The sequence below is a fragment of the Adiantum capillus-veneris genome, chromosome 5 (assembly GCF_014529385.1).
Source record: "Adiantum capillus-veneris isolate H3 chromosome 5, ASM1452938v2, whole genome shotgun sequence".
Classification (NCBI taxonomy): domain Eukaryota; kingdom Viridiplantae; phylum Streptophyta; class Polypodiopsida; order Polypodiales; family Pteridaceae; genus Adiantum; species Adiantum capillus-veneris.
Genome location: NC_140935.1, coordinates 63,785,589 through 63,807,564, shown reverse-complemented (window position 1 = coordinate 63,807,564; position 21,976 = coordinate 63,785,589). Strand labels below are relative to the sequence as shown.

The window sequence follows — 21,976 nt, the reverse complement described above, 5'->3', positions numbered from 1 at the left end:
TTTTGTGAATATAAGAAAAGTAAACCTTTTGCCCTATATTCATAGCTCCGTCAAGGGACTGGCCATCCTGCCTCCAGTACCCAACAGAATAAACCTGCAACACAATCAGATGATTGCCAGGTCGGCATTCAGAATCTGAGAAGTGTAGGTGACAGTCAACAGGCTAGTGCGCGATCTCCAACTTAACACCCGAAATCAGCGCTGCCTTCTCCAATCATTGCATGACAAGTCAACCCACGTAATTTCAAAGAGCACTGCATGCCCTCCAAACAAAGGTCCGGAAGGGACCTTTCATCCATAATACATGCTCCCAACCTGGCTCCATGCCTCCGCCAATCGCCAACTGGTCACATGCATTATGGGGAAAGGTCCCTTGAGGACCTTCAAGGGACCTTTCCCTACCCCTTAAATGGGATTTTTGGAATTGGAACTATTTCCAACAAGCATCTTGCAACCGATCAATGTTCTTGCAATACTTTTCTCTTGAGTTTACGTGACATTGAATTGGAGCAAGACAAAAATTACAAGGACAAGAACCAATAACACATCACAACATGAGTTCTATCAAGTTTGTTAACTCTTTCTTGCTCTCTCGTAGTAGACTACGCAACTGACTCTGATGCAAGGCACGGCTTTATTCTTTAACAAACTTTGGAGGACACTATCAACTCCACCATACTTCTGTATGGCACTCAAGTAGTAGACGCACTATGTATTTTCTCAATCTTTTCCAAATACTTTAACATACATGGAGTGTAAGTTTTGTTTTGCTTGTGTTTGTAGCTCGTCAAAGGCACAATATTTTTTACATGTTCAAAACATCTTGCTCATCCAAACTAGCGCTCTTAGCAAAAGCTGGTCTCCGTTTCTTAACTCTGCCGATTTTAGCAGAGTTGGAAATCCTATCTTCTACCCCCGTCGCAAGGGCTGCCTACACTTGAAATATACCCAGCCAAGATTGCTGACGAGAGAGACGGGGGTTTTACCCGCGCCCGTGTGAAACTACTCTTAGAGTATGATAAAGATTATCCATTGAGAAATCTTGATGTCGTTTGGTGAGCTGCATTCAATTATTATTTCATAATGTAAACGATACGACGGGGGCGGAACGATAAAGAAGCTCCTCTCCACCCACACGCACACACACATGGCAAGCAGCGGCAGTAAGAGGGTCTTCTACGATCCTCATTATCACCCATCACTCACCTGCACTAGTCCCCAACTATGCCCCCCACCATATCCTGCTCAGAACCATCACGTCGCTTTCGCTCCTTACAATCGCGCATCCCCTCCGCGTTACGACGATTTTAGTGTGTACAATGACCTGCACGTGATGAAACCTCAGAGTATGCCAGTGGCCTCATCTTCCTACACCACCACTCCCGGCCCTGCCCCTTACGTCCCCCCTTCTCAAACTCACGCCATTATACCAAACTTTGTATGTCACCAAGTCGATCAAACCTTCAACTGCATCAGCACGCCCATCCCCGCCTCCAATGCCATTGAAACGCACGGGATCAGCTCTGTCAAGGAGACCTTCTCCATGGTTCTTCCCTCCTCCATTGGTGGGCAGGCACCTGATTCCTCATTTTTGACTTGATTTACTGTATGATCCTGGGGAGAAGCACGTTTCTAGCCTTTTTCATTGGCACCGATTCGTGATAAAACCCCATATACCCGGTTTCAACATAGCGCGACGCCAACTTACATAGAAAGTTTCTGACCAGCATTCTTCCTTAACACCATTTTTAGCATTCTCAATCTGGCGCAAGGGCTTTAAAGCATAACCTTGACAATAATTTGTGTTAGAATGCCAAAATTCTTTTTCAGCTAGAGCCACATTGTTGTCTACAATAACCCTGCTCTACAAAAACCAGAGCCTTCAAGACACCCACACCCAAAGAAAAACTCCATTCCATCTTTTGTAGAGGAGCAACTGTTATACAGCGCGCCAGGGCTTCAATTTATGGTCCAACGTCATAAATAAAACTTGTCTTCTACACTCAAATCTGTTTTTTAATTGGTATTCCTATATGGAAGTCAAAACAGTGTCACGTGGGTGCACATTTTGCAGAATTGTGGCACCCCTTTGTGCTTCTAGTATTCTGACACCCTAACATGGCAGTAGAAAGGTCTCTTACAAGTTCTATGGCAGTAGAAATGGGACAAAAAGTAACATTACAATGGCATGCTTATTCAAAATGTTTCAAGTCGACTGGTTGGCACAGAAGAGAAGGAGAAAGGCGTACAAATTCGCTTGTAAATGGGTCCACTCATCTAAGGACATCATGTGTCTTTCCTTTCAGCTTTTTGTTTTAAAATGCCAACGTGACACTGCACCTTGTTTATTCTTAGCTAGAAGTATGACAGGTTACCCACTTGTTTCTCTACAACCATTGCACATTTGGTTTATTCTTAGCTATTATGACATGTTAACAACTTGTTTGCAATCACCACACATCTGATGAGGCAAAGATATAATCCAGGAGGCGGTTTTCACATGATCATGTAACAGATAAAAACTTGTTAAAACAAAAACAAGGAAGTGGCTATAGCCTGTGGAGAGTCGCCACGTGGTCACTGTTATTACAAAGAATGGTCTCCAAGAGACCATTCCCTACACCATAACTCAACATTCTTTGAAGAGACAATTCCCTACACCATAACTCAACATCCTTTGAAGATTTCTCTAGGTTAATCGACCTCCTCCTTATCATTTTATGCATTTCAGCATCTATGATTTATGCACATGCAATGAGGATGTATGATGTATGTAGTCCTTATCTAAGAAGAAAGGTGTAGATCTAAATACATATCTTGGCTGAGCAATCAAGATTCGATGCCATTGTTTACAAATTATTGTGTGGCATGAAATCACCCAACACACATGGATCATGTCTAGTCCTCCTTATGCCCAAGAAAACAATTACCTGCTAATAAGAAAACAATTTTCTAGACAAATGGCCTTCTAAGTAATATTGTGTTTCCTCATAATAGTACTCTTTTTAGTAGCAGTTTATACATGGATTGAGAAATGCTTAAATGGAGCCAGTGCATTCAGCAAAATGCATTTAAATTCATTACGGATAGAATTTTTTTTTTTTGACTAATTACGCTCAAAAAAATCCTTTAGAGAGTTCTTTTGTCAACTTTGTGACGGCTTGTTTCGAAGTATGCTTGATCCTCTTTGTTCTGACACGGAATACATCTCATCCTCCATGTGTGATAAATCACAAAATTTCAGAAAATGAGATATTAATCCCCCTTTCATTTCTCTTACAAAACCTTTGATCTAGGAAGCGTATGTCCTGCATGCCCGTTTTTTTAAATGTTTTTTTAAAGAAAAAAATACAACTACATGGCCTCGAAAAATGGTATCCATTTATGTTGAAATCACTGCAAATAATGATAGTTTCTCCGTCTGCTGGTACCTTTACAATGTACAAAATGGGTTGTACCGCATATTTGAGTACATGCAGCAATGTATCGCATGTACATACCAAACCTTCCCTGGACACTTCTTAACTCGTTGGTGCATACCTTAAACTCCTTGGTATCGGATGTCCAATACGAGACGGGTCATTTCTGGAAAAACTGTGATAAGCAATGTCTCCAAAATACTGAAAACCAGTTGTTTCAAGAACACTGAAGACTGCATAACATACTAAATGATATTAGTACACCCAAATTAAGCAATTGATAGGTCAGCCTCTCCTCCAGAGAGCAAATTTACCTGAAGAAAATAGTAAATATCCTTTGCAGATTTTGTATACTGCTGCTTTCCAACAAAGCTCACCAGAGGTTGTGGTGCACCCTCTGTGACAAAACGGACAAAACAAATGAATTGGTGCACCCATAGATCATAATTTCATAATCACAGCTACATCTTGAAATCTGACGAGTGAAACGTCATGATTCTTCTCAATTTACAAATCAAAATATGGATAACAGAAAACCTTGGTATTTACGTTCAGCTAAGAGAATGCCAATCAAGAAAGGTAAACAATCCATAAGCTGCACACAAACAGGCAGTCTATTGTAACCGAAGAACCATGTGCAAGTGCCTCATCGAGCACAATCTCTGGCAGCTTTCAACAACTCCTCTGCATGAAGATGAACTGTAAGCAGGACGAAAGAAGAGGGGAGAGAGAAGGGGCGCACTTCATGCCAAAATAATGATGCAATAGGCTTGAATTTGACACCTCAAACGCTGAATTCAGATCAACAATGTGCATCTCGTTTCGACTAACAAGCAAGGTGCACATAAAGGACAACAAAGAAGTACACATCCGCGAGCCTTCACATGTAAAGAGCTTCTAGTTCGACTGTTATGAAGACGATGTGCAGAGAAGCAAGCATATATTTTCATACCAAGCACATGACACCGTACTTTAAGCCCATACAAAGCTTTTTATAACCTGCAGGATTTTTTTTCACGCCCTTGTTGACGAAAACCATGAAGCTGTGTTACATGCACTTCCTCATGAGGCTGTGTACATTCAAACCATTATGCACTACAATGCAGAAAACCTATAAATGGTAATCACAGTAGGAGCAAAAGTTTCCTTAAAAACAAATCCCCTTGAGCATGACCTTTTGCAACAAGTCTAGGTTTAAAAGGATCAACGTCTGGTCATCATCAACAAGTAAACCCACTTAGTACCAATTTTCCTTTTTCCAAAAGGCAATCACGTAAGCAATCACCAACATCCGGCTTTTAGTAACAATTACCCTTTTCCATGGAGGCAAACAACAAGTACCAAGTATCACTTTTGATAATAGCATCAGATTCACCTCGCATTGCACCCTCTTAATGTTTGGAATCTTGTGTCGTGCCAAAAGAAACATGTCCTTCTTTATCAACACTAGCACATTGACAATTTGACACATACTCCATGAGAGCCAGAACGAGGAAAAATCAACAAAGGTGCATCCTATCTACCAGCCAATTTGATATAGTGTCACAAAAGTGAGGATGTAGCCACCCAACTAATGACACACGATGATGTGGCAGCCTTGTACGGACTTACACTGACGGCATGGCAGCCTGCACAGATGGACAGACTGTAAGGAAGCAACGTTTAACATTGCAGTCCAATCGTACAAACGTGCTACTGATGTGGCAGGCAGGTGGGCAGCCACCGTAGCTGTTTTTTGCACATCCCTATGTGAGCAACCGCCACCGGTCAACAAACTGCTTTTATGACTGAGTTGCATTGTGATTGCTGTAACAATCTACAAGATATTAAATGTAGGCCATCGTACCTATCGTACTCAAGTCATGTGAGTGGGCTCTCCAAGCAAGTGTTCTGCAAATTGATACAAGAAAGAAATGCTGCCGTAGGCACCTATTCAGGGGTAGTATTTCTCAGACGGGAATACAACCCCTCTGGCTCTTTTATCAGCAAGCTTCATATGGCCACTATGGAAATCTCCCCCTATGGATATCTTTTACCAGCAAGCTTCATATGAACGCCTCCATTGAGAAGGAACCTCCCCCTGGGGGTGACACTGGCAAAGTGCAGCAGACAGTGGGGCTGACAAGGGACATATGAGAGAGAGACAGAGGGAGGAGATGTGAGAGAGAGAAAAACGGTAGAGAAGAGAAAGAGATGGAGAGGTATAGCAATCTCAACAAGCGAAGAAAGTAGGAGCAACCGCCTGAGCCTAGTGCTAAGAAAGAAAAACTCTAGAGAAGAGAAAGAGATGGAGAGGTATAGCAATCTCAACAAGCGAAGAAAGTGGGAGCAACCGCCTGAGCCAGTGCTAAGAAAGAAATATAGCAAAAGTGCTATCCATCCGCATTCGCAAGTCTTTATGAGTAAACGGAATGTGTAAGAGCCGGACAGGTGAAACAGTAGCCTCCTCACCAAACTCCACATCTAAATCTAACTTCTTCGGGCAATTCTTCCAAATATGCCCTTGTTCTCAACTTTAAGCTCTGCAAGCTTCTCCAACTCCTTGGTAGAAAGAGACTGGTCTATAGAAGCTTTTGGCCGCAGCATTGGTACTTGGTGGTACCCGGCTTTTGATCCTGTGGAAACAATGGCAACACGAAAACCTTCCGATCAAGTGACTCCTGCAGCTCCTATGATCACACTTTTGGAAACACTTCAAGCATCATCAACTATATCTACCTATACGTCTTCATTGTCCACATCGTGAGAACTCTCCACAACATTCTTCTTCAGTGCTTTCATCAAGACACTCCAAGGTCGCAAACAAAAACTCTGTAGACTGGTACAAACCGAGTCTTCAAGCCTGCAAGTAATGTCTAGTGCAGCGGAAGCGGTTAAGGATTTTCACTCGGATCTAGTATTCCGCACAAACACAAGGTTACTTCACTTCAATTGAGAGAACTAATGAACACAATGAAACAGAGAGAGAGAGAGAGAGAGAGAGAGAGAGAGAGATGTTGGGTTAAAGGCCTAAATAACCCCTTTTTGTACATTTTTATACATTGTCCAAGTTCGTATTGAACCTGGACACATTTTTTAAAGGTCACTTATAATAAAAGTGGGAAAACCCAAAACTCACTTATTGAGTTTTCCCCAAAAAACGTAAGCTCTCTCTCTCTCCCTCTTCGTTCTGCTAGCGCTTCCCTTCTGCAACACAGTGCCTCCGCTTCAAGCCTCAAGGCCTGCACATCTTCGCATGCTCTGTCACTTGCACACACTGCCGCGCGCTTTTCAACTGGTATCAGAGCCCAATTAGGGTTTGCTCCCAAACCTGCAAACACTGATTTTCAGCCAAGGAAGTCAACTTTCATGCGAGATTTTGCAATTTCATCGCCAAAGGACTCGACCCTAGACACTAGAGAGCTCCCGGCAAGTCAAATTGACCTAAAACAGGCTGAAATTAGGTCGAAACCAGCAAATTACAGGTTATGACAGCAAAATACAGGTTTTGCAAATGATGTATTAAGCTGTAGGAACACTTTTGCTAGTCTCCGCTACCCGAAAACATTGAAATTGCCGAAAAACAGGTCCTAAAACAAGTGTTTTCAGTAAATTTCAGATTTACGCAAGTTTTTGTAAGTGTTTTTAAGATGCGACTACATTGGGGAAAGTGCAAATTGAAGCAATCTATGCACGTTTGACAAAGTTTGGCTATGTATGACCATTTGTGGCTCAATTTCATACAATTTGATGCTACAAATTGGGACTTTTGCTCTTACATGCTTCTAAAGGCTGCCTTATGTATGTTCTATGAGGTTAAAAACAACTAAAATTGTTGTTTTTGAGCACAAATTCGCTCGCTGAAATTTCCTGCGCATAAATTTCAGAAATTGTTTTTTGTGTCTAAATCAACCTATTTTGCCCCAAATTGCTCCTGTGACCATTTGGAGCTGTAGTGCACACCTCAGTGAGGCTATACTCTTGTTTTTGGGCATTTGCCCAAAAATTCAGCGTATTAACCCTCTTATTCGTGCAACTATGGCCTCATCTTATTCGGATGTGAAGAATCTCTTCGAGATTAGGAGGTTCGATGGAACAGGTTTCGATCTTTGGAAACACAGGATCCAGGGAATCCTATTTCTTAAGGATTGTGAAGGGGCACTTGAACAGGTAAAGCCACAGAATATGACGAATGAAGCATGGGTTAGCCTGAACATGAAGGCTGTTACATACATTAAAATGGCCATGATCGATGAGACAGTCATTGATGTGAAAGGTCTCACAAGTGCTTTTGATGTGTGGGAGAAGTTAAAGGGAATGTATGAGAATACAACGCCTGTCAATCAAGTACATTTGATGCGAAAACTTGTTGGCATGCAACTAGATGAGTCCAAAAGCGCTGCAGAGCACTTGTTGTTGTTCGCAGGTACTTTGTCGCAGTTACAGGATTCAAGCTTGCCTCCTTTTGATGATAAGCTGAAAGCTATCTTCTTGCTTATGACCTTACCTGAGTCATGGGAAACATTGGTGGTTTTATTGTCGAATAACCCCAATTTGACCTTTGATGGTGTTAGGGGTTCTATCTTGAATGAGGAAATCAGGAGGAAAGCAAGTGGAGAGGGAGGCAACTCTGTCAACATGGTTAGAGGCAGGACAGAAAAGAAGAATGCCTATGCACAAAGGAGTAAGAGTAAGAGTAAGGAAAGGGGAAATGGCAACAAAGGCAAGGGTGATGTGACTTGCTATCAGTGTGGCAGGAAAGGTCACAAGAAACCCGATTGCAGGTACTACAAAGCCGAGTTAGAACGGAAAAACAATGGCGGAGACAAAAAGAAAGAGAAGAAGGAAGTCAAGACAGATGCACACGATAGCTCAAAGGACAAAGAGAAGGCCAATGTGGCTTCTAGTGTTGTGATTGAGGAGCTGTCAGATGTAGAGGACATCTTGTGTGCCACTTTGTCAGATGATGATGCTTATGACATTGTTGTCTCTCTTAATGTTCATTCACAGGACATGCAGATCACCAAGAGTAATGTTATTGATGCTTTGTTGATTGTCAATGATGCATTATCCCAGACTTGGATTGTTGATTCCGATGCTTCATTTCATGTGACTCCTATCAAGGAGTGTTTCTCTAATTTGATGCAGGCAAGCGTGGCCATGTATACCTTGGAAACAATCATGCATGTTCCATTGAGGGTATTGGCACTGTGCATCTCTCCATAGATGGCACAAATGAGCTTGTCTTGCATGATGTTAGATATGTGCGGGGAATCAAGAAGAGTCTGCTTTCTGTTGGTCAGCTGGATATGCATGGTTACAGCATCTTGTTTGAGAGAGGATCATGGAAAATGACTAAAGGCTCAAGGCTGATTGTAAAGGGCACAAAGAAAGGAACACTTTACTACATGCATGGAAAGGCCGTGTTGGGCAAGTTTATTGCATTGGTTGAAATTAACTCTCACATGGAGTTGTGGCACAAGAGGCTTGGCCATATGAGCCAAAAGGGCCTTTCTAAACTTTGATGCTAAAGGCACAAAGCTTGACTTTTGTAATGAATGTCAATATGGCAAGCAAGTAAAGCGTTCTTATTACTCTGGTGTCTCTTGTAAATCTTGTGTGCTTGATCTTGTACATTCTGATGTATGTAGCATGCCTACTAAGTCTATGGGAGGTGCATGCTATTTTGTCTCCTTTGTTGATGATCATTCTAGAAAAATTTGGGTTTATTTGCTTAAATCTAACGATGAAGCCTTTGCTGCGTTTAAGAGACTTCATGCATTTGCGACCACCCAAACAGGTAGAAAGCTAAAATGCTTGCTTACGGACAATGGGGGGGGGGAGTTCACAAGTGCTGAATTTAACAAATTTTGTGAAATTTGGGCATTAAGAGGGAGCTTCCTTTGCCATACAACCCCTCTTCTAATTGTGTGGCTACAAGATTCAATAGGACACTTTGTGAGAGGGTGAGATGCATGTTGTCCACAACTAATCTCTCTCATGGATTTTGGGGAGAAGCTTTGAAAACTGCAGTACATATATGCAATCGATCCCCTCACATGTCTTTGAAAGGTGACATCCCTAAAGAGGTTTGGTCTGGCAAGCCTGCTTCATATGATCACTTACGCATTTTTGGTTGCGAGGCTTTTGTGCATGTCAGACACGAGTTGAGGAGTAAACTAGATGCCAAATCCATTAAAGGCCTTTTCATGGGATACGGTGAAGAAGGCGAAATGGGTTACAGGATTTGGTTACCTCAACTCAAAAGGGTTGTACGCATCCGGGATATTGTTTTTAATGAGGCAAGGCTGCTTCAAAACAATTGTGTCTCATGACCATAAAAGGGTCAAATTTCAACATGACCAGCCACCTGTTAGGCCTATTTTTGACCCTCAAGATGCACCACATATGGCTGAAAATGTAGATGATCCAGTGGTGTTTGAGCCACATCATAGTGGTCTCGTACGGTCCCGTACGTTTTGTACACGTACGATGATGTGCGGTACTAAACGAACTAAAAAATATTAAGATGTACGATGACGTTACGTACGTTCAAAATAAAAAAACAAAGAATTCTTACGTCTAAGGCTCAGGCCCTTGGGTTTAAACTTTACACTTAAAGAAACTTGACGTTATGAGATCTTCAATGGGAGCTTGAGAGGGAGAGACCCAATGGAGAGAAGATGGAGAGGCAAGACTCTAGTCTCTAGAGCTTGTCACTTGAGAGCTAGAACATGGGAGCATTGAGCAGTGAGAGCATTGAGAGCAATGAGCATTGAGAGCTTGAGAGCAATGAGCATTGAGAGCTTGAGAGCAATGAGCATTGAGAGCTTGGAAGTGTTGGAGAACAAGATAGAGAGGCATTGCTTAAATAGGAAGAGGCTAGAGCATGAGAGAGAGAGAGAGAGTTGGGCTGCTCAATGTAATCCATTCACAATTGTGAATTTTGCTTTTATTATTTATTTATTTTTATTTTTTTTAAAACGTACAAAACGTACGAGACGTACGGGACGGTACGTGACCCGCAGTACGGAACGAGACGTTCCGTACGTCATACGAAAACTACCCTGAGCCAAATGATCTTGGACAACAAATTGAGGCTCCTGAAGGGCATTTGCAGCCACGAAACAATGCTGAAAATGGTGCTGAAAATAATGTACAGCAGCCCATTGTTGATGATTTTATTATGCCACCTGATGTAGACCCATTACCGGATAATGTGGATCATTGGGTGAGGCGGTCTACTCGTCCAAGACGGACGGTGAGTAGATATGATCCCTCTTTGCATTACATTATGTTGACAGATGAGGGAGAGCCTCTTCCGTATAAAGAGGCAAAGACATGTGAATCAAGCAGTAAGTGGGAGCTTGCAATGCAAGAGGAAATGAAATCCTTGTATGCAAATGATACTTGGGATCTTGTGCCATTGCCTAAAGGGAGAAAGGCTCTTCCTAACAAATGGGTATACAAGATTAAGATTGTGGATGAAAAACCCAAGTACAAGGCAAGATTGGTTGCAAAAGGATATGCACATAAAGAAGGAATAGATTTTCAAGAAATCTTTTCTCCCGTTGTAAAGCTTACAACTTTACGTGTCCTTTTTGCTCTCATTGCGGTGCTTGATTTGGAATTGAATCAAATGGATGTAAAGACAGCGTTTTTGCATGGTGACATTGAAGAGGACATATACATGAAACAACCTGAAGGTTTTGTAGTTCCTACACGTGAGGAACTTGTATGCAAATTGAAAAGGGCTCTGTATGGTTTGAGACAATCATCACGGCAGTGGTATAAGAAGTTTGACACTTTTATGCTGTCTCAAGGCTTTAAACGGAGCCATGCAGATCATTGTTTGTATACAAAAGGGATGAAGATGGTAGTCCCATCATACTTGTTCTCTATGTTGATGACATGCTCCTTGCCGGGAAACATAAGACTAGTCTTGATGCTCTGAAACGTACGCTAAATTCAATGTTTGCTATGAAGGATTTGGGTGATGCAGAGCATATTTTGGGCATGCATATTAAAAGTGATAGAAAGCTGAAATTGCTGTTTTTATCTCAAGAAAGGTACATTGCAAAAGTACTTGACAGGTTTAATATGGCTGATGCTAAGCTTCTTGGAGTACCTTTACCTCCATACACTAAGCTTAGCAAAACAAATTGCCCAAAGGATGAGGTGGCATTGAAAGCAATGAAGGGAATCCCTTATGCATCAGCTTGTGGTTCTCTTATGTATGCTATGGTTGCCACTCGTCCCGACATTGCTTATGCAATGGGAGTTGTTAGTCGATACATGTCGAACCCTAGCAAAGCGCATTGGGAAGCTGTCAAATGCATTCTGAGATATTTGAAAGGTACACAATCAAAGTGTATCTATTATGGCAAAGGTGACTTAGAGTTGCAAGGATATTGTGATGCAGACATGTCAGGTTACATGGATACCAGGAAATCTACCGGTGGATATGTATTTGCCATTGCTGGTGGTGCAGTCTCTTGGTGTTCTAGGTTACAGAAAATTGTGCAATTAAGTACTACTGAGGCTGAATATATTTCAGCCACAGAGGCTTCAAAAGAGGCCATTTGGTTGGGCAAACTTGCAAAAAAACTTGGCATGCCTGCTCATATACTCGTGTTGGGTTATGATAGCCAGAGTGTTGTCTATTTAGCCAAAAATGCCATGTTTCATGCGCGTACCAAACACATACATGTGCGGTACCACTTCATACGACAGGTATTGGAGGATGGTCTAGTCAGCTTAACTAAGATCCATACACAGGATAACCCGTTACCCTGCAGATGTTTTCACCAAGAGTCTTGCTAAGGCTCAACGTGAGCATTGCATACAGCTGGTGGGAGTTGGTTAACTTAAAGGTGTCATTTATGCCTTTAAGTGGGAGGTTGTTGGGTTAAAGGCCTAAATAACCCCTTTTTGTACATTTTTATACTTTGTCCAGGTTCATATTGAACCGGAACCTGGACACATTTTTTAAAGGTCACTTATAATAAAAGTGGGAAAACCCAAAACTCACTTATTGAGTTTTCCCCAAAAATGTGGGCTCTCTCTCTCTCCCTCTTCGTTCTGCTAGCGCTTCCCTTCTGCAGCACAGTGCCTCCGCTTCAAGCCTCAAGGCCAGCACATTTTCGCGTGCTCTATCACTTGCACACACCGCCGCGCGCTCATCAAGAGAGAACCTTGCTTTGTTGTCAGAGCAAGTACTTGCTTTAAATACTTGCACAAATGCTGATACAATGGCTAAACGCTGAATACAACTGCAAAACGCTAGGGCAGATCTGATGCTATAGGCAGAAAACGCTGTTCTACTGCAAAAATGCTGGGGCTGAATATGATGCAAAAATGTTGGCTGATCTGATGCAAATTTCAAAACATTGGGGCCAGAATCTGATGCAAAACGCTAGGGCTGATCTGATGTTGAGGCTAAAAATGCTGGTACTGAACAGCTGGTGCTCAGGGTATTGACGATGATGAAGGTGTAGGCGATGGAAACGCTTGTGGGTGCTTGTGTTGCAGGTACTTGTTTTGATGTCCTTAAATCGAAGGCCGCACGACTCTTTTATAGGTCTTTTAGCTATTTGCCCTACCTACTTATAATAAATGTCATGTCAAAGTCACTCGTTAATAAATTACTTAAGCTATTGTTCATATGCCTATATGCTTAAGTGATTGTATCGTGCAAGTGAGGGTATGCAACCATGACTTGCCTGATCATGCACGTCCTTCTAGAGGCTCACAAAGTGTCGGGCTATATCCTAAGCTAACCAAGGCTGATGCTAACCTGTAGTAGTAGCTTGCCCAAGTGGCTCCATTGCAATGCGCACGTGACAAGTAACCTCTTGTCAAAAGGGATCTTGAAACTCATGATCGATTGCAAGTGTCACAAAGTGATGGAGTGGCATGGCCTAGAGGACAGAACCAGGCCAAAGTGCCTAGAAAAGGAGCAGACGAAGTTGTGCCCAAGGAGGTTAGGATTAAAAACCTTAACTTCTCCCAACTTATGGAACCTAGCCGAAGGGCCTAAAACCTTTATAAAAGGAGCTAGGACCCCAATTTGCGTAGAGGATGCTAACGTGGCAAGCTGCACAGACTCCCGCGATTTACGACGTGATTTGCAGAGAGCTGATGAAGTGGCAGCTACATACGGACAGCCCATGGGGCGCTTGCTTTTGGAGCCTTGAGCTTTTAGAATTATGACTTTTCATTGTAAATGCTTTTGAGTTTCGCCAAGGGCCTTCATAAGTGCGCCCATGGCCTCATCTTTGCTCAGATTAGCTTGAGAGTACTGAGAGAAGGGGGACCCTCGGACATTGTACTTTAAGAAACATAATAATAAAAAAATACCTGGAAGGGACGCCAGTCTTGCGTTCGAGTGCGGAACTACGATGTGCCGTGTTGACTTTCGTCTTCTCTCTCCCTCTCTTTTCAAGTTCATTTCAATTATTTCCCGTCCTTTGTTGTAGATCTTTGGCATGGACTGTACAAGTTTATTACAGTGGTATCAGAGCCCAGACGATTCTTCTTGCACAAAGGATCCGAACCCTTTTCCACAACACACATGGATTCCGGTAGTGAATCTAGCAGGGAGGAAACGGTTCTACCTACTCGCACGAGTGAGGAAACCTATGGAGATTCTAGTAAGAGTCGGACTTCCTTAAAGGGTTCGACAGCCAACGACAACTTCAGGTCGACGTTTGTGCCAACCAAATGCTCAAATACGCCAAGGATCCCCAGTATGCAAAATTTTTGAAGAATCACCCACTTGACAAGATCCATCCCGAAGCCTCGCCGCATTAGCAGATTCCCATCCGCATTCCCAGCAATTTCAGGTTTTAGCTACGAGCATCAAGAGCATTCTCATATTTCAGCCCATTGTCGCCGTCATCGTCATCGTCGTCGACATAGAACCCATCAATACCTCGTCGTCGTCGTCGTCGTCGTCGTCGTCAACATAGAACCGATCAATACCTCGTCGTCGTCGTCCTTGTTGACATAGAACCCACCCGTACCTCGTCGTCATCATCGACATAGAGCCCCTCAGTACCTCGTCATTGTCATCGACATAGAACCCCTCAGTACCTCGTCATCATCGACATAGAACCCATCAGTACCTCGTCGTCGTCGACACAGAACCCATCAGTACCTCTGCACCCCGCAGTACCCCTCGGTACCCATCAATACCAGTACCCAGCATCACCCCATTAGCATCAGCATCTCAGCATTTAGCATCATTGTATCAGCATTGTGCAAGAATAAAGGAAGTACTTGCTTTGGCAACAGAGCGAGGGGGGCCTTGAGGGTTTTGGACCCAACATTCGGTGTCACCTCTCTTTGCCCATCTCTCTCTTTCATGTTGTTCAGTTCAGTTCTTTCAAGTGAAGTGAAGTGTCCCTTGTGTTTGTGCACAGTACTAGATCCGAGCTAAATCCTTGAACACTTCCGTTGCACCTAGCATTGAAACTGAAGTGCACGAGGTCTCCAAGACCGTCCCAATCATGGAACCAATATTGGAAAGAAGAGGGCGGTACTCCCGTCTCAAGACTGGGAGGCAAACTGAGATAGGAAGATCTACCTCCTCTTCACGCACATCGGAATCATATCGAAGTCGTGGTGCCACTATCTCCGGCATCCCAAATACCGAGAGGGCTCATCGAGATCACTTTGGCTGCCATCTCTAGAGACTCAAACTCTATATGATAAAGACCTCTCCCGACAATCTGCACATCAATGATCTTGAGAAGTCGGGCTTGAAGCAGGTCCCGAACCTGGCTTTGTAGGGCTGTGTCCCAACGATCTTATAAATGACCGAGGTGGCTTGAAGTCGTTCCACCTCGACCATCGCGCTCGCTTGCTCTTTTGGCGAAAGAGCGAGTTGAAGGATCGGCTCTGCAGTGTCAGATGAGGGGGCTTTAGTAGAGTCCCTCTAAGATGAAGCACGGGCCAGCATTTTGTGTCTGCTGCTGAAAAAAGGACGACAAGGACGGCTACCAACATGTTGAAATCAACCTGTAGGGAGCTCGAGGAGGATGGGGCCGACAAGTGGAAGCAACAAAAGGAGGCAGCCAAAGCGCGAGTAGAGGCAAGGAGCTCGCACCACTTGGGAAGCGGCGGGTGGGCATCATTTGAGGCCGATTTTGTAAGTGTTTTTGCATTGCCCTTTAGGTTTGGTAGTTACATCTATTTGTACTTTTAAATTCTAACACAATGTATTCTTTGTATGTTTTAAACAGTGGTCGATGACAGGACGTGACCCCACCCCATACGAGCGCGAGTACGCGGACAAAAAGGGCTTGAACGCCCTGATGGACATTCTCAGTTCTCGCGGTGGCATGGTTACTATTTCACTTTGCTCTTTTACATTTGTTGTATTTCAATGATAAGCTAAGAAAATAGATTGTTTTGTAATTATATGTTTATACTTACAGAAAGTTTTATTGTTTTTTTCTGCAGAATCCGACAGATACGCCGCTTGGACGTTATGAGACGTCTGATTAGACGACGCCAGGCCAGGCGGCGCGGGGTGCAGGGTGGACATAGGAGGCAACGCAAGCCGCCCGGGGGGGGGGGGGGGCAGTTCAAGGAGAAGGTGCACGATGATGAGGGTCAGCAACAACAAGACTTTCTTTTCGTCTTTGTCTTCCAAAATTGCCCTACTTATGTCCTAAAAAGTTCATAGTAATATATTATGCCCCATAAAGGGGGCTAATCAGCCAACGTTTTGGGTCATATTCAACCAACACCAAAATTCAGCTGTACTGTTTTGCACCTGCAGATCAGCCAACGTTTTTGGTCATATTCAGCCAGCACTAGAATTCAGCCCTAGCGTTTTGCATCTACAGATCAGCCTTGGCGTTTAGGCCTTCACCGCGAGCAAGTGCGCGGATCGGCAAATTAGCCCAACGTTTTCAGTTTTCAGCCCTTTCCTTGCCGGAATTGTGGTGGATCTACTAACGCTACTCTCCCTGTTGTAGCCCGGACCTTCGCCAGCCCATCAAAGCCTCTTCTCGGCCATTACCTCGCCGCATTGAGTGCTCCCATTAATGTCATCCTTTGCTCCATCATCATCTGCATTTTCGGCCCTACTTTGCATGTCAGATCGATGCATTTTTGCAGCCAGCTTTCAGCCCTTCGTTCCTCTACCATTGAGAGCGCAAATCAGCCCCAGAATTACCCCTTGGCAGCCATCGGCAACCCCTCATCAAGACGGATCCAAGGTGCATCAAATCAACCCCGGAGGTGCTTCATCTTGAAGAGTTACCAAGGCGACATTCCCCATCGAGTCAGTAGAGTCTACATTGAGGTATTGTATGTGTGTACATTCCATTTACGCAATCAAAAGCAAATACCACATCGGCAACAATGTAGGGGGCCCCTGAGAGGGTTGATTGGGACCCCATCGCCTCCTTTTCTCTCTCTCTTCCCCTCTATACATCTCTCTCTCATTCTCTCTCTACAAGAAAATAAAACGAACCATCATACCTGCTAAGTAGCACACGTCATAGCAAAGAAAGAAGTAAAGATTTGTGGAAGTGTAAAGTCTAGATCTTGTCACTATTTCAATTCCCTTGCACTTGACATTGGTATTAGAGCTTTGTGATTTTGCACTAGTCCGCTAATCTTTGAAATTTTTCTCTCTCTAGTGTTCGAGTGTGTTGTAGCGTTTCGCCCAAGGACGCTTCTCTCACTCACGGAACTCTAGGACCTACCATTGCGCGTAGGACCGTGCGCCTTGAGCGTAGGAAATACAAACACTGTATACCAAGGGTTACAGTTGTGGTGCACCTGCGAGAGGGTAGTTGACTTGGTGTGCGCGCTTGACCACCTCAACGTAAAGAAATCCCAGCATGGATATTTGCAATCATGAATTCTTCGACATGATAGATTGCATCATTGAAAATATGTACTGGAAACATGAAGATGTTGATTGCAAGTATCAGGATTTGTTAGCGGCCTATGACGACAAAGGAAGGTGCCATCCAGTATCAACCTATTAGCTTTGGAGTCTTGGCATTGTTTGAACAACATCGATTTGTACATATCTTTGGCAGTACATCGGGTCCACACCATCTAATCTTTTTAGCAATCGATGGCCACCAATCTGGAGCCAAAGAGTTCCTATCCGAGGCAACCACCACGAGAGTTCGTAGGTATCATGAGCCTACATTCACAGCCACATCCATTGCAGAGACGAGGATTCATCTAGAGCTTTCATCAACGGCAATCTAGTAAAGCCCAAAGAGGAGCCTCTATCTTTGAGGATTTATTTCGCAGTTTCATGAGACCTCTTACAAAAGACTTGCCATGGTTTGTGGGCATTCCAAAGGACATATCCATTTTCATCTCCCACTCGGTATTAATCTTGCCAAACTTCCCGCACAGAGGCCAGTAACCTTCGTGGGCATCAGCGTTTGCGTAAGCATCCATCCGAATTGCAGTTTGGTTCACACCATCTAAGTTGGGGCAGCCAAGGCTGGCCGATAACCAACAAGGGAATCGTTGATCCAAGAGACAGTCCAGTGTTTGCGAGTAGATGTATCATCACCATCCCTGTCTTTTGGACATTTCCACTTCATCCATGAGCGTCTCTCAAAAGTAGCCGTGGAGGACATCATCTAGAAGGCCATTCATGCATGCAGTTCGGTACCCGTACCTCACCTTAAGCAAGAGAGGATGTCACATGCACATGGCTCTGTGTGCCACATGGACATGCTTCATTGACTTCTAGAGCCAATTTTATACCTATCTCTAGGTGGTAGGATTTAGAATCCTAGAGGATTCGTACCGGCAATTATGCGAGCCTGTTCACAGGACCTTCATGTCCGGACAAGTCCATCGGATTAGGTTTTCCAATTTTGGAACCCTCTTGCATAAATGGTTTGTACAAGCGTCTTGACAGATGTTGTTACACTATGGTGGGCATCTGGCATGACGTGCATGTAGTTTTAGGATAGAGGAATCCAACAAGCCATTCCCCGCGTTAATCGAATTCGAAAATTGGTCAAATTTGGAGTCGATTTGCAAAATCAACCAGCTTCTCTCTTCATGATCCGAGTACCAAAATCTAAGGTTGTTCCTCAGGATGTGGCCTTTGATGAAGCACTTGTTTCACCTTCATAGAGGGCTTTCACCTTCAAAAGGAACTATGACGGAAATCACAGAGTTGAGCCCTCCTTCGAGTGCCTTGGTTGCCTGTCCTACTACAACACACACAGACTTCGCGCACTATTTGTCAATCCCAGCGCACATCCACTGTCACCAAGAGGTGTATTTTTCCTGTTGCCTTCTTTAAATATGTACTATATATTTTTATTTTTTTTCATTTTTACTTGTTTTCCGCGAAACCCTTGAAAAGGAGCAAGTGGACACTGCATGGCCAGTGTGAAACGGCTGCCGCCGAACGGGTTTCTCACATCGGGGAATCTAGGGGTCAGTTGGGAACTGGTCGGGCCACTTAGCACTGAATTCTGATGAGTATGGAAGCTTGTGTGCGCCAAAATGGAATTTGGGCCACTTGGCAAGTTATTTACAACTTTATAAGTTGGTGGGTACTAGGAAATGAAACCAAAGGGACAAACTGGACACATGGCAGTAGGAGAGCAACCTGCAGGCTTACACATTCATCCAAAAACTCTCATCCATAGAGGGGGCGCCCAAATATGAGGCTGAGGACTGATTCTAAGTTTTTGTGGTGGATTTTCAGGTTCTGCAGCTTTAATGGAAAGCTTGTCTCCTCCCTTGTCTCATGCAGCGCGATGATTTGCTCTCGTGCAACTCTCTCTCCCCTTTGCACATATGATGCCCCACTAGTTGGGCTTCTCAGTTGACCATGTACAGTTCTGTAACAGACTTGGACACTCCAAGTCAAGAATCAACCGCGACAGCACCAAATAACCACTTCAAAACAACTCACAGATCACAATAGATTTGCATTGGCCCGACGGAGTTCAGTGCCTAGAGATATTGGCCCCAAAAACTGGCGCCCCTTTCGGTATTTCTTTTTATATTAATCAATCATCAAAGTACAAGAGAGCGGTTAGGGTTTCGCTCTCAGACTCTACGTCCAGATACTCTGAGAAGTGAAGCCCTCACCACTTATATAAAGATACAAGGGATGCCCAAAAGCAGAGCCCCAAAAGCTTTTAAAATAAAAAGCATCAGTTCTCTCTCTCTCTCTTAGAGAGTCTTTTCTCTTTTTCTAAAATTTTAAAAAAAAAAAGCAAAATTCGCGTCCAGCCTCCGCGATTTCCGGAAATTAGGGTTTCTGGCAGAAATGAGGGTTTGCAAGAATTTTAGGGTTTTTGGCAAAAATAGGGTTTCTGTTATCCACCACGTCATCACTTTGTGACATACCCCCCTCTTGAAAGCATTGTAATCGACCGCGATTACGCCTGCAAAACCGACAAAAGCCATAAACCGTCTTAGCAGACACTGACTGTTAGTACCTACATACTAGGAACACACATCTAGCACATGTACAAAATCGACAGTCACATCACACGACATCACCGGACATCACACGACATCACATGACATTCAACATTCATTCAGATCTTAGACCATGATTAATCGGCAATGTAGCTAGCAATCACATCTAGGTCCAATCGGGACCTCATCGATGTCCGATTGACTAACCCCTATTGCAACCATGTCTATTCGAGATCAATCAGACCAAAATGCTGCAGGCATTTCGGCTATCAGTTCATGCACTCAAAAGAAGTCAAGAACAAATCAGTATCATTATCAGGAATTCCATTTCATAAAGTCATCCAGCAGAATACTGTCAGCTCTCAGTATCCCTGAAGCTCAAAGATACATCGGTGACTTTAGTATCAAAATCAAGGCATCTGTTGACAAGGGAGCGGAGTGACTCCCCTCGTGTGCATCCCACTGCACCAGATCTCCGGCCAAGCTGAATTCTGGGTTCCGATTGGAGTAGACTATGCTAAACCAAAACATCGAGATAAAGTTTCACAATCTGAGGAATATCTGCTAGGTCCTCCTCCTCCATCCACTTCGCATCAAATGCAGGAAAGTTCTTGAACTTAACCAAGAACCGCCTTCGGACTTTACCTTTCTTCGTATCGTTATGTGCCAAAATCTGTTCAGGAACAAGGATCTCCTCCTTTTCTTCCACTTCGGGTTGCTCATCAAGCTCCCCATTATCAGACACATCACCCTTAACACGTTTCAAGAGACTCACATGCAATGCATTGTGAATCCTCCAAGTATCTGGCAGTTTCAATCGGAAGGAGACATCATTTATCTTGTCAGTGATCTGGAAAGGTCCGTAGTATCGCATACTAAGCTTTGGAAAAAGCCTCGCCTTTCCCTTTTTCTTTCGTAGGCATGCCTTCTCAAAACGTAAGAGCACCCAATCATCCTCCTTCAATTTCAAGTCGCGACGATGGCGATCCGCTGCCTTTTTCTGTCGTTCTTGAGACTCCTGCAAAGTCTCGCGAACCTTGGCAAAAGCTGTATCCAAATATCGCGAATATTCATCCGCTTCAAATATCTAATCTTCGTGCTCAGGAAGGATGGAACCTTTACAGCACTTTTAACAATCTCACATGGCATCTTCCCCGTCGAAGAGTGTATCGTGTTATTGTAGGCAAATTCCACCAAAGGTAAGTTCTTTTTCCATTGAGTCTTCTAATCCAAGATACAAGACTTCAATAAATCTAAAATCACTGAATTGGCAATCTCAAATTGCCCGTCAGTCTACAAGTGGAACGATGACGAGAACTGCAACTGCATGCCAATGTTCTCCCAAATTGCCTTCCAAAACAAACTCATAAATCTGAGGTCTCTGTCGGAGACAATCGTCGCAGGCGTGCCATGTAATCGGAAAATCATCGTGATCATTCTATGTAATTGGGAGATCAAAACTGAAATCCATTTCAATACTTTCCCAGGAGCGGGTGGGTATGGGTAAAGGGTGTAACAATCCCTGTGCCTTATGCCTGTCAAACTTGACCTTCTGGCATACTGCGCACAACTGTTCCACATCCTTTTTGAGTCACGGCCAAAAGAAGTATCTCTCTACCCCTTTCATGGTGGTAGCAATGCCGCGGTGACCCGTAAAAGGTGGACAGTGGCATTCAGTCATAACCTTTTCCCTCAACAGCTGTGTAACGCACAACATAGTCTTTTTCATCAAGTAGCCTCCCCGAAGGGAGTATCCAGCTATTGTCCTCCCATCTCGTATCCGTGTGAAAATATCTGCAAAATCTGTATCTGTGGCATACTGATCGACCATATCCTCGAAGCTCCTATGATGTATCGCGGAAATAGCCAGAACCAACGGTTTCCGAGACAAAGCATCTACCACCACATTCTTCTGTCCCTGCACATGGACAATCTGGAAGTGGAACTGTGACAAGATGTTCGCCCACCGCATCTGCTTTTCCGAAGGCTGCTTCTGTGACAAGAAGTAGCGCAAACTCTGATGGTTTGTAAAGACAGTAAAATCCACTCCGAGTAGGTAATGCCGCCACTGAGTAAGAGCATGCATAACCGCCAAAAGCTCTTTCTCATAGATCTGTGCTGACATCTCCGGCCTAGAG

The 21,976-nt window shown here is 43.7% G+C and overlaps 1 protein-coding gene across 1 annotated transcript in view; it reads right to left on the bottom strand.

Moving 5' to 3' along the window:
• Nucleotides 1-3,238: 3,238 nt before the first annotated feature.
• LOC147457433 (uncharacterized) overlaps nt 3,239-21,976 on the bottom strand; it is a 62,373-nt gene continuing 43,635 nt past the window's right edge. Inside the window, exons 14-15 of the mRNA XM_086512327.1 lie at nt 3,734-3,816; nt 3,239-3,652 (exon numbers count right to left, since the gene is read on the bottom strand). Coding sequence (XP_086368453.1) covers nt 3,542-3,652; nt 3,734-3,816 — 194 coding nt within the window. The 3' untranslated portion in view covers nt 3,239-3,541. The remainder of the gene's footprint in view (nt 3,653-3,733; nt 3,817-21,976) is intronic.